General features: G+C 39.6%; 1 protein-coding gene across 6 annotated transcripts in view; it reads left to right on the top strand.

Moving 5' to 3' along the window:
* Positions 1 to 12446, top strand: part of pcnx1 (pecanex 1) — a 253752-nt gene that overhangs the window by 65672 nt on the left and 175634 nt on the right. The window contains exon 2 of one of the 6 annotated variants that reach the window (XM_072265697.1): positions 6000 to 6081. The exons of the other annotated variants lie outside the window; for them this stretch is intronic. Within the exon in view, the coding sequence (XP_072121798.1) occupies positions 6000 to 6081 (82 nt within the window). The remainder of the gene's footprint in view (positions 1 to 5999; positions 6082 to 12446) is intronic. 6 annotated transcript variants of the gene reach the window in all.

Here is a 12446-nt window from a genome sequence, read left to right as displayed (position 1 = left end):
TGCTAGGGAGAGCACGCGCAAAGTCGCCAGTTACCGGCGCCATCTCTAGTAGGACCAGAGGTAGGCATTCAAGATTGTAGTGAAAAATTTCTTGGCAACTACAGTGCACCAAACTACATGCAGTTGGTTGACATGCTTCAAGCATACAAAACAGCGAAGTGCAACATGTCACTAAAGATTCATTTTCTGCATTCCCATTTAGACGACTTCCCTACAAATCTTGGTGCTGTCAGTGACAAGCATGCTGAAGAGTTTCACCATGCAGTCATGGAGAAATGGTATCAGGGCAACTGAATTCATTAAGGCTGACTGATTACTGTTGGACACTTAAGCAAGAAGCCTCAGACACTGAGTAAAAATGAAAATCATCAACAAAGCATTGATAGCTTCGTTGAACTATTGTGAAGCAGTCAGTACCCTTGTGTAACTAAACACAATAATTAATTAATTCAATAAAAGTTAGTTTCTTGTTTCTGCAAATTCCAACATGATACAAGTAGTCAAATTTTATTTGTGTCCAGGTTCAAGCAGTTTATCATAAACAAAAAAATTCTGAGACAACACTTCTGAAAAAATTTGTCCAGTGATGATTGAAAGGCCTAGATAGAATGGATAATAGAGGATGTTTCCTATAGTGGATGAAACTAGGACTAGAGAGCACAAATTAGAATAGAGAGATCTTTTGGAACAGATGAGGTGGTATTTCTTTAGCTAGAATGTGGGGAACCTGTGTAATTCATAGCCATGGAGAGCTGTGGAGGCCAAGCCATTGTGTATATCTAAAGTGAAGATTGAAAGGCTCTTCTTTCACCAGTGTCTTAAGTTTACAGGAGAAGGCAGAGGAATGGGGTTGAGAAGAATAATAAATCAGCCATGATGGAATGGCAAAGCAGACTTGATGGGCCAAGTGACCTAATTCTGCTCCTTTCTCTTCTGATCTTCTGCATGAATCAGAAGACCATCGTAAAATTAGGTTGTGGAGAATAACACTTAAATCAATGGGAAGAGGAAGAACTAGTCAGTAATGTATGCAAGTTGAAGAGAATCTTGACAGTGAACCTGCTTTTGATAATTCTCAGCAGTGGAAGTTATACGCTTCAGTTGTGGACATGGGATGAACAATTAAACTTGCATGAGGTTGTAGTAGATCCTGAGAAGGTATAGTTACACAAAGAGAAGAACATGATTGATTTACACATAAGTTAAGACCTGTGTCTCTTAGAAGTCAAAGAATGATGATCAGAATCGAGATGCTGGTTATTTTTCACCAGCCATTTAGTTACTCATTTCAATAAAAATAAATACCAACAGTTTAATGCAATTTGATATAGACCCCCAGCCCTTGTATTTTATACATTTGCAAGAAAATGTTTGTGAATCCTTCATAATTACTGGGTTTCTGTTTTAGTTGCTCATAAAATGTGGTCTGATCTTCGGTTAAGTTACATTAACAGACAAACACAATCTGCATAAACTAATAACACACAAACAATTGTATTTCTCTATCTATACTATCCTTTGGCTTTAACAATCACATACTTACAGATACCGATTGCAGCATTCCATCTTCCTCAGGCACAAGTTAGTCTAATGACAGCCCTCTAGAGATACCTCCTTATATACTTGCTTGAGTGAGCAGGGCCTGGGGCTGGGCTTAATGCTCAATCCTGATTAGCTGGATCTGAATTTCTTTTTCCTGATTGCTTAGTTTGAGTTGGCCTTGTTCTGATTGATCATTTTTTTCTTTAGGCCAACCACTCGTCAGGAATGTGTGGTCCTAGACTGGAGCTATCTCCACACTTTTAAATCCTACATTTAGATCCCCTCATGCTCCATCTCTGATGATTCCTTAATCTTTCTCTTTTAGGTATTTTCTTCCTTTCCAAGGGTGTTGGCATCATCAGATGAGCATGATAGCTAGTGTTCAGTGATCCCAATTTATTCTGCTTTCAAATTTTTTTAAGCACTCTTATCTTCTCCTATCCTGGTCTTCAATGGCTTTCCACTCTCACCAATGTATATTGTTTGGCATGGTGATAGAGGTATGGAGTACACAACTCCCTGACACAGTTCTTTACGTCTGCCAAGTGCCACTTTGCTTAGCCTTTTTCTAATTGTGTCTTCGCATTTTGCAATTAATTGGACACCATATTTTTGGCAAATTGGTCTTTTCAGTTAAGTTGCTAAAAATACAGAGGATATTCAGTACTGTTGCTGCTCTCCCTAGAAGGGAGCATCCTGCAAAGATCACCCCAAGAGCACCACATGCAACGCTGAAAGAGGTGAAAAAGAACCCAAGGTTAAGAGCAAAAGCCCTGCAGAAACCTCTAGAACTTGAAGTCTGTATTAATGTGTCAACTTTAAGAAGAACACTGAACAAGAATGATGTTCATGAAGGACACCACGGAGGAAACCATTGCTCTCCAAAAAAAAAAGTTGCTGCACGTCTCAGGTTTCAAAAGTCTGGGACAATGTTCTGTGGACCGATGAGAAAACACTCGAACTTTTGGGCAGAAATGCACAGTGCTACGTTTGGAGAAAATGGGGCACTGGACACCAACACCAAAACCTCATCCCAGCTGTCAAGCATGGTGGAAAGAGCATTGTGGTTTGGGGCTGTTTTGCTGCCTCGGGACCTGGACAGCTTGCATTCATTGAGGGAATAATGAATTCAAAATTATATCAAGACATTTTACAGGAGAATGTCAGGGTAGAGGTCCAACACCTGAAGCTTAATAGAAGTTGGATGATGCAACAAGACAATGGTACGAAACAGGAGAGTTAATCAACAACAGGACGGTTTAAAAAGACGAAAATTCGTGTTTTGGATTGGCCAACTCAAAGTCCAGACCTTAACCCAATTGAGATGTTGTGGCATGACCTGAAGAGGGCTGTTTATGCAAGGTATCCCAGAAATATTGATGAACTGAAACAGATTTGTATGGGGGGATTGTCCAAAGTTCCTCCTTGCCATTGTGCAAGTCTGATCAGTAGCTATAGGAAATGTTTAGTGGAGGTTATTGCTGCTAAAGGAGGTTCTACCAGTTATTAAATGCAAAGGTTCACATACTTTTTCCTGCCTGGACTGTGAATGATTAAATAATGTGTTCAATAAACACATGAAAAGTATAATTGTGGTATGTTATTAGCTTAGGCATATTGTGTTTGTCTATTATTGTGACTAGGAAGAATATTAGACCATATTTTATGAGTAACTAAAGAAGAAAAGAGGTAATTGTTATGTATTCACAAACCTTTGCTTAAAACTGCATGTACTTGTTACATACATGCCATTGCTAACAGAGGAGTAAGGAAATGGCAGATGATGTGAATGGAGAATGGAGGAAAAAAAATTGCATTGGAATGTTACGTAACCGGCAACAATGAATATTAATCGAGACAGGTTTTATGAAAGCAACTGAACATTTATTAAACACATATAAACGATAAGGGGAAAAAAAAGGAAAACTTTAACCGGAGGTTAAACAGGTACGCAGCCGTTCATCAACTCCACTCAGCTCTGGTTCTTAAAGCATTAAATGCGAAAACAGTTCTTAAAGTGATACAGTCAGATATAGTTCTTAAAGCGATAATTTCGAAAGTCCAACAGTTTTACACATTCAAATGGGAGAGACTTCTCTGGAGAAAGATTTCTTCACCGATGCACCTTTACGGCCGGTTCTGTCCACAGGATTCCCGATGCCGGAAATAAACAGTTTAAATCGACTGACCTTAAATTCCTTTTAGAGAGAGAGAACGCCTTTGTGCATGAACTCATTGCGCTTTTACAAGAGTTATCTCGATGCAGGTTCTCTCCAACGAAGACTCAATAAGGTCGATCCTTTATTAAACTGCTAAACGATGCCGACTTCTCTGGATCCTTCACTTTGATGAATTCTTCACTCTTCCTTCAAAACTGTCGGAATTGAGTAAATTGGCACTTCCAGCCATAAATTTCCAGTCCAAATACAATATCTTGTAAGAGAACGCACCTTCCGTTTTAAAATGAAACTGCGTCACAAAAACAAACACACAACAGAAGCGGAGGCACAACACGTTCTACCTGGAAATCTACAAACTCAGAAACCTACTGCGTCACCTGAGTCAACCCTTATGTAGTCACGGGGCACATGTCATCACGTGACCTCACATCAGCAAGAAAATCACATCAGGTGACCTCCAAAAGACCATTACATCATTCTCACAAAAGAAACAGATCTCCTTGAGCATGTAACAGGAAGTATATGGTTGAGAGCAACTGATGCAATGAGCTATTGACATTTAGTTGAATTGGATTTGAAGTATTTTGGATCTAAATCTGTTTAGTTGTATAAACACAGCAAGTTTTGTTTTCTGGGTTTTGCCCATTTATTGGATTCTTGATGTGATCAGTCAGAGGCAGTAGAATTTGAAGTACTGTGAATACAGAAAATTATATATGTAGCTAAAAGCATATGTAAAATTTGTGATATATTCAGATAAGGTATTGGATTAATATAGTAATGATTTTTTTTTCTACCAAGGGTTATTTTTGGAAAATATACAACAGACTTTAAAAGTGTAATAAAAAATGTTTTGCTGTGTTCTGACATTTGAGTTTGAGTAAGAAAAATTTGATTACTGTTCTGAGTACAAATTAAGATGTACATTATGTTTAAATACTCCTCTGCCACCCGAATTACACATGCATATTTATTGTTGTGATTGTCATTACATATATATAACACGGTTTCTTTGTTAATTATTGGTAAACTGTATTGTGTCTTAGGTGCTGGATTATTCTCGTGTGCATCATGGTGGAACAGCAGATTAGAGCAGTAATACATCCTGAAGTTAAAAATATAACTGCTGCTGTATTTCATAAATCATCTGATGTGCTAAGGGAAATTACTGAACTGCGATCTTTCAGGATGTTAAGGAAAATCAAGGGCATTTTGCTGTTCTGGCATGATTTCCATGACTCTGCTTAGAGGACCATTGGTGAAGAACTGAGGAGCAATTTACATAGAGTAAACCTGCATCAATGAATAGATTTTGGCAATTTGTTTTTTTGGATTATTGATGTCATTTTAGCAAAATAGAGTTGTTGTCCAAATGCTGAGTATAGGCCACAGCTTGAGCAATCTGTGTAAACCGATAACCTCTTTGCTGGTTCACAGTGAGATCTTAAGAATATTTCTTATTGAAAATGGTTGCCATTGAACTGGAAAATAAATAATGCTTTTTAAATATCAGATTAGAATATAGACTAAAGATTGTCTTAGTTTCCTAATATGATTTTGTTCTTCCAATTATTTAAACATCTAAAAGATTATGGCTGGCAATCTTATGCATTGGAGCGGGATGACAATTGTCATAACTCATTTTGTATTCAGTGATACCAGCCATTAGAGATAGAGTAAATATCTGTTACTGTGCCTTGCGTTTCAAATGAAAGTCTGTGGAAGGATAACATACTTTGCTGTTTCAGGAATAAGGCAGTAGTTGCCTACTTCAAATGTAAGGTTTTGCAGATTATCAAAGTAGAATCTTAGATCTTGAAGTTACCAATTACTTTTGCAGGTAAAACCATTTCATTTCCATTCTAAAGAATTAAGCATGCCATTTGCCACTTCAGTGATGGGGGAGATGCTGCAATTTTGGGTGTACTCTTTTTAAAACGAGACATTAAACCTAGTCTGTTGTTCCAGTGGATGCAAAAGATTGCTTGGCACTGTTTGAAGAGCAGGGGAATTCCCTGATGTCCTGTCCAATGCCTACCCCTCATTACATTGATGTGCAAAAATTGGCAGTTTTCTTATTTTCAGACTTATTTGAGAACTTTTGGATGACCTACAGCTAAGACAGATTGTCTCTGACTCTTATATATACACACATACATACATACATACATACATACACACACATAGAGAGACAGAAATCAAAGGTTTCAAATACACCAGGAAAAGCTTGATCAGCTGTATTTTGTAATGTGATTTTCTCCCCTTTTCCCTGCACAGATTTCCCCTGCCATGAACCTTCACCAGCCAAGAGGACAAGCTGCCAGGCCTCTACCAATGCTGTCAACCTGGGCATAAGGAGGTGTGTGAAATGGCCCATGGTAACTTGTCCCATCATTCCCATGGCTGTCCCTGAATTCTCCCTAATCCCACCCTTCAACCTCTGCTCATTGTTCCACAATTGTATCCACAGGTGTTGGCCTTAATTCAGTGGCCGTACTCTTGCTATGTTAGACCCTCAGGGTTCAGGCTTTAACCAGAGGCTTAAGTGCATCATTTGACTTGTTCATTGTGAGGATTTCAGTGTTGCACCAACTCCCTGATAACACAGTTCCCATTTGTTATATTAACATGTAAGGTAGTTAAGGTTCCTTGGTGCATCAGAATCCAGATTAAATTTCTTTCTTGAAATCGCTGCTTTTTTTCCCCAAAGTATTTAAGGTGGAACAATATTTTGGCAGTGGAAGATGCTGTTTGGTTTATTTGGGGACAGCTTGGTGACTTTGGGTACTTTAGCGTTCATAGTCAACTCATACCTATGACTATTGGAGAGTTGCTTCTTTCTCATTGAACAATACTAACAATTGTAATATTTCTGTATATAAAAGAGAACATACTGATTGTGGCATCTTGCCAAGTTAAGAGTTTGTACCTTTGGCCATTTCAGAACAAAGCTGCATTTATCAAATATGCTGCAGGATATGTAAATTGTGTGTGGGCTGTGTTACAAAAGAAATTCTTTGCCTGTAATAATTAGGTTTTTCCTGTACTTAAGCATGCAGTAACCATCCAAATGAATATCGAAATGAAATTCACATTGAAAAAATTATAATCTATTATTACATGTCATTATTACACATTTATAGAGAATAACTCAGTTATTCTACAGGATGTTTAGCATTACAATGTAAATTAATTAAACCATTAAAAAATTGGAATGTTCTCTGAAACTTGAGAAAAATATATTCTATTTTAATTTGTTTTTGTTTCACAACACTCTCAGGTACTCTAGTTAGTTTCAAAATGAATGTAGCAATTTCAATGGGCTGTTGATGAGTATGTGAGAGGCAATATGTTATAGATTGCCATGAAATAATTGAGGTCTGCCATAATATCAAATGTATAAATAGGACAATGGGGATTAAAGCAAAGAATCAGGATAGAAGTGAAGAATATATGGCTAGTTTTCCTGAAGTTGAAGATTGATGCTATCCAAATGACAGGAAATGCTTGCATATTTTTTCCCTGCAGCGAAGTAAGGGTAATGTTATGTTTATAGAAAGTATTCCCTTTTGATTTCCTTGGGAAGCAATTTAATGTTAAGGAGCAGAGGATTTGGAAGAATGGTGAATTAAAATAAAAACAGTTAAAATTGAAAGAACTCGGTTAAAAGCAGTGCCTATAAATCATTGCTGATACGGTTACAAAAAAAAGTTTATGAACCCTTTGCAATTACCTGGTTTTCTGTATTACTTACTCATAAAATGTGGACTGATCTTCATCTAAGTCACAATAATAGACAAACACTATCTGTCTAAATTAATAACACACAAACAATTGTACCTTTCATGTCTTTATTGAACTCATTCATAGTCCAGGCTGGAAAAAGTATGTGAACTCTTGTATTTAATAACTGGTAGAACTTCCTTTAGCAGCAATAAGCTCCACCAAACACTTCCTGTAGCTGCTTAATAGCGAGGAGGAATTTTAGACTATTCCTCCATACAAAACTGTTTCAGTTATCAATATTTCTGGGATACTTTGAATGAACAGCCCTTTTCAGGTCATACCACAGCAACTGAATTGGGTTAAAATCTGGACTCTGACTTGGACATTTCAAAACACTAATGTTCTTCTTTCTGTTGTTAATTTACTCTTGTGTATTGGATCATTGTCTTGTTGCATCATCCAACTTCTATTAATCTTTGAGTGACGGACTGCTACCCTGACGTTCACATGTAAAATGTGTTGATACAATTTTGAATTCATTGTTCCCTCAATGATTGCAAGCTGTCCAGGCCCCAAGGCAGCAAAGCAGCCTAAAGCCATGGTGTTCCTTTCACCATACTTCACAGTTGGGATGAAATGAAATGACTTTTATTTCTTACGTCTTTCACATACAGTAAGTCCCCGAGTTAAGAGCGTCCGACTTACGGACAACTCGTACTTACGAACGGACTGCCATAAAGACTATTATATTAAAAATTTGAGTTCACGATTGAAAATAAAGTGGAAATAATAAAGAGCTCGGAAAGAGGTGAAATGCCATCCGTCATTGGAAAAGTGTTAGGCTACAATCGGTCAACGATCGGAACAATTTTAAAGGATAAAATGAGAATAATGGAGCATGTGAAAGGCCCTGCCCCGATGGAAGCTACAGTTATTAATAAGCAATGCAGTGGTTTAATTATTGAAATGGAAAGGCGAGTGATTTTCCTGAAATGTTGAAAAAAAATATTGAGGAAGGAGGTTATTTGCCAGACCAAATATTTAATGTAGACGAGACTGGCTTATTTTGGGAAAAAATGCCTGAAAGGACCTACATTTCGAAAGAGGGGAAGAAGTGCACCAGGGTATAAGGTGTTGAAGGATAGCTGACGTTATTGCTTGGAGGTAACGCATCCAGGAATTTCAAGCTCAAGCCTTTGCTTGTGTATATACATAGAAAGGTAAAATATATACTATATACTAAGACAAACATTTGACTTACTGATGCTAAATAAGAACCATATGTACCTGTTCCGACTTACTGACAAATTCAACTTAAAAACTGACTTGGGAACGGATCTCGTTCGTAACCCGGGGCCTGCCTGTACGTAAGGAGTAAAAATCTTTATGTTACGTCTCTATCTGAATGTGCAATGTGCAAATTATAGTAATTTGTAATAAGTAGTATGTATAGTAAGATATACAACAGAACAGTCAATATAGCTTAGAAATACAATTGTATCAGTGTGAATTCATCAGTCTGATGACCTGGTGGAAGAAGCTGTCCCGGAGCCTTTTGGTCCTGGCTTTAATGCTGCGGTACTGTTTCCCGGATGGTAGCAGCTGGAACAGATTGTGATCCCCAATGATACTTTGGGCACTTTTTACACGCCTGTCGCTGCAAATGTCCTGAATATTAGTAAGTTAACATCCACAGGTGTGCTGGGCTGTCCGCACCACTCTCTGTGCAGAGCCCTGCGATTGAGGGAAGTACAGTTCCCATACCAGGCAGTGATACAGCCAATCAGGATGCTCTCAATTGTGCCACCTGTAGAAAGTCCTTAGGATTTAGGGACTCATGCCAAACTTCTTCAACCATCTGAGGTGAAAGAGGCACTGTTGTGCTTTTTTCATCTCACAGCCGGAGTGTACAGACCAAGTGAGATCCTCGGTGATGTGTATACGAAGGAACTTGAAGTGGTTCACCCTCTTAATCCCAGATCCATTGATGTCAATAGGGGTGAGCCTGTCTCCGTTCCTCCTGTAGTCCACAACCAGCCTCTTTGTTTTTGCGACATTGAGGGAGAGGTTGCTTTCTGAACTGCAGTCTGTCGGGATAATGACTTCTTCTCTGTAGGCTGCCTCATTATTATTTGAGATAAGGCCAATCAATGTAGTATCATCTGCAAATTTTTAGATTATGAAGACACATAGTCCCCTTTTATTGTCACTTAGTAATGCATGCATTAAGAAATGATACATTATTTCCTCCGGTGTGATATCACAAAACACAGGACAAACCAAGATTGAAAAGACTGAAAAAACTGACAAAACCACATAATTATAACATATAGTTACAAACAGTGTAACAATACCATAACTTGATGAAGAAAGTCCGTGAGCACAGTAAAGTTCAAAGTTTCTCAAATGTCCCACATCTCACGCAGACGGGAGAAGGAAGAAAAGCTCTCCCTGCCATGCTGACCACAATTCGACTTTGAGTCATCCCAAAACTTCGATCTCTGATCAGCTCTCCGACACCGAGTACTGAGTGGCATCCCTGCCGAACGATTCGACCTCCTTCTCGGTCGCCAAAAGCAGGCAAACCAGGTATTTTGAGGCCTACCCTCCGAAAGATTCCCGACCACACAGTAACGACAGCAGCGGACGGGCGTTTCAGAAATTTCTCCAGATGTTCCTCTGTGCTTTCACGTCCATTCTCCATCAAATCAGAATTGTCCACGGCCCCTATTTAACAGATACGACATCATTTTTCACCGGAGGGCTGCACGTTTGCACGTTGGAGCTGTGGGTGGCAACACAGTCATGGGTGTACAGAGAGTAAAGGAGGAGGCTTAGGGCACAGCCCTGAGGGGCAGAGGTGAGGGAGCCCACTCTTACTACCTGCCAGCGATCTGACAGGGAGTCCAGAATCCAGCTGCACAAGACAGGGTGAAGGCCGAGGTCTCTGAGCTTCTTGTCAAGCCTGGAGGAAATCACGGTGTTGAATGCTGAACTGTAGTTCAAGAATCACTTTCTCACGTAAGCATCCCTCCTGTCCAGGTGTATAAGGACGGCGTGTAGAGCTGTGGCTATTGCGTCATCTGTTGATTAGTTGTGTTGGTAGGCTGCTCGTGAGAGCCCAAATGCTTTGGTGCCTTTTTGCAGATGGCAGGAGGGAGAAGAGTTTATATGAGGAGTGCGTGGGGTCCTTCATAATGCTGTTTGCTTTACGGATGTAGCGTGTGGTGTAAATGTCTGTGATAGTGGGAAGAGAGACCCCGATGATCTTCTCAGCTGACCTCACTATCTGCTGCAGGGTCTTGCGATCCGAGATGGTGCAATTTCCGAACCAGGCCGTGATGCAGCTGCTCAGGATGCTCTCAATACAACCTCTGTAGAATGTGGTGAGGATGTGGGGTGGGAGATGGACTTTTCTCAACCTTCGCAGAAAGTAGAGACGCTGCTGGCTTTCTTTGCTATGGAGCTGGTGTTGAGGGACCAGGTGAGATTCTCTGCCAGGTGAACACCAAGAAATTTGGTGCTCTTAACGATCTCTGTGGAGGAGTTGTCCATGTTCAGTGGAGAGTGGTCGCTCGGTGTCCTCCTGAAGTCAACAACCAACTCTTTTGTTTTGTTTGCATTCAGCATATGTGTCTTTTTTGTCCAGGTGGGTTAAGGCCAGGTGAGTTATTCAGGTGAGTGCAACAGGAGCCAGTCGTTCAAACGTGTTCCCTTGGTCTTTTTAGGTACAGGAACAATGGTGGATGCTTTGAAGCAGGAGGGCACTCTGCACTAGGAGAGGGAGAGATTAAAAACTTCTGCAAGCACACTTGCCAGTTGTGCCATGCACACTCTGAGTATCTGCCCTGGGATGCCATCTAGTCGTCTGTTCACTCATTGGAAACACCTTTGTACTTTAGCTTCAGAGATGACTAAGGTTCACGTAGCCTCGGGGGCTCAGTGTTGGTGACATCGAACTGAGCGTGTTGGTTTGCAGTGCCCTTTTCCCTCCAAACATAGCAGTGTGCATTTCTGCCAAAACTTTCAATTTTTGTCTCATCTGTCCACATAACATTGTCCCAGAAGCATTGTGGAACATCCAGGTCATCTTTTGGAAACTTCTGCTGTGCAGCAATGTTTTATTTGGAGAGCAGTGCTTTCCTTTGTGGTGTCCTTCCAATAACACTATACTTGCTCAGAGTTTTTCTTTTAGTGGACACATGAACAGAGACTTTCACAAGTTCCAGAGTTTTCTGCAGGTCTTTTGCTGTTGCCCTTGGTGCCTCCTTCAGCATTCATTGTTTGGAACACCTAACTCCAAACAGGTATTGTAGAAGGCATTACCCCAGAGATTCACATACCTTTTTGAACCAAAACTGTGATTGTTTGAATGATGTACTCAGTATTGATGAGAAGAAGTACAATTGCTTTTGTGTTAATAGTTTAGGCAGATTGTGTCTGTCTATTATTGTGACTTAGACAAAGATCAGACCACATTTTATGAGTAATTAATGCAGAAAACTAGGTAATTACAAGGGGTTCACAAACTTTTTCTTGCAATTGTAGTTAGTTGCATGCCAGATGATCGAAGGAGTTTGTAAGGGTATTGATGAAAAAAGTCACATGTAATTTTTTGCCAGGAAATAGAACTAGCATAAAACAAGTAATTACAATTTCTTTGAATGAAAGTGCAGAAAAATATAAAAGTGCATAGAGTTAATAGACTAATAGATTTTATGCCAATTTGTGTATGTATAATACAAAAGTAGGGTTACATGCAGACAAAATATATATTTGTGGTTATGTGCTTTGAAGTTGCATGTTGTAGGAATAATGCTAAAGCAAGAGACTGGATTCAGTAACACACATCAAAGTTGCTGGTGAACGCAGCAGGCCAGGCAGCATCTCTAGGAAGAGGTACAGTCGATGTTTCAGGCCGAGACCCCTCGTCAGGACTAACTGAAGGAAGAGTTAGTAAGAGATTTGAGAGGGGGAGGGGGAGACAAATCTCTTACT

This window comes from Mobula birostris, chromosome 1 (genome assembly GCF_030028105.1).
Source record: "Mobula birostris isolate sMobBir1 chromosome 1, sMobBir1.hap1, whole genome shotgun sequence".
Classification (NCBI taxonomy): Eukaryota; Metazoa; Chordata; class Chondrichthyes; order Myliobatiformes; family Myliobatidae; genus Mobula; species Mobula birostris.
This window is presented reverse-complemented; position numbering and strand designations above follow the sequence as displayed.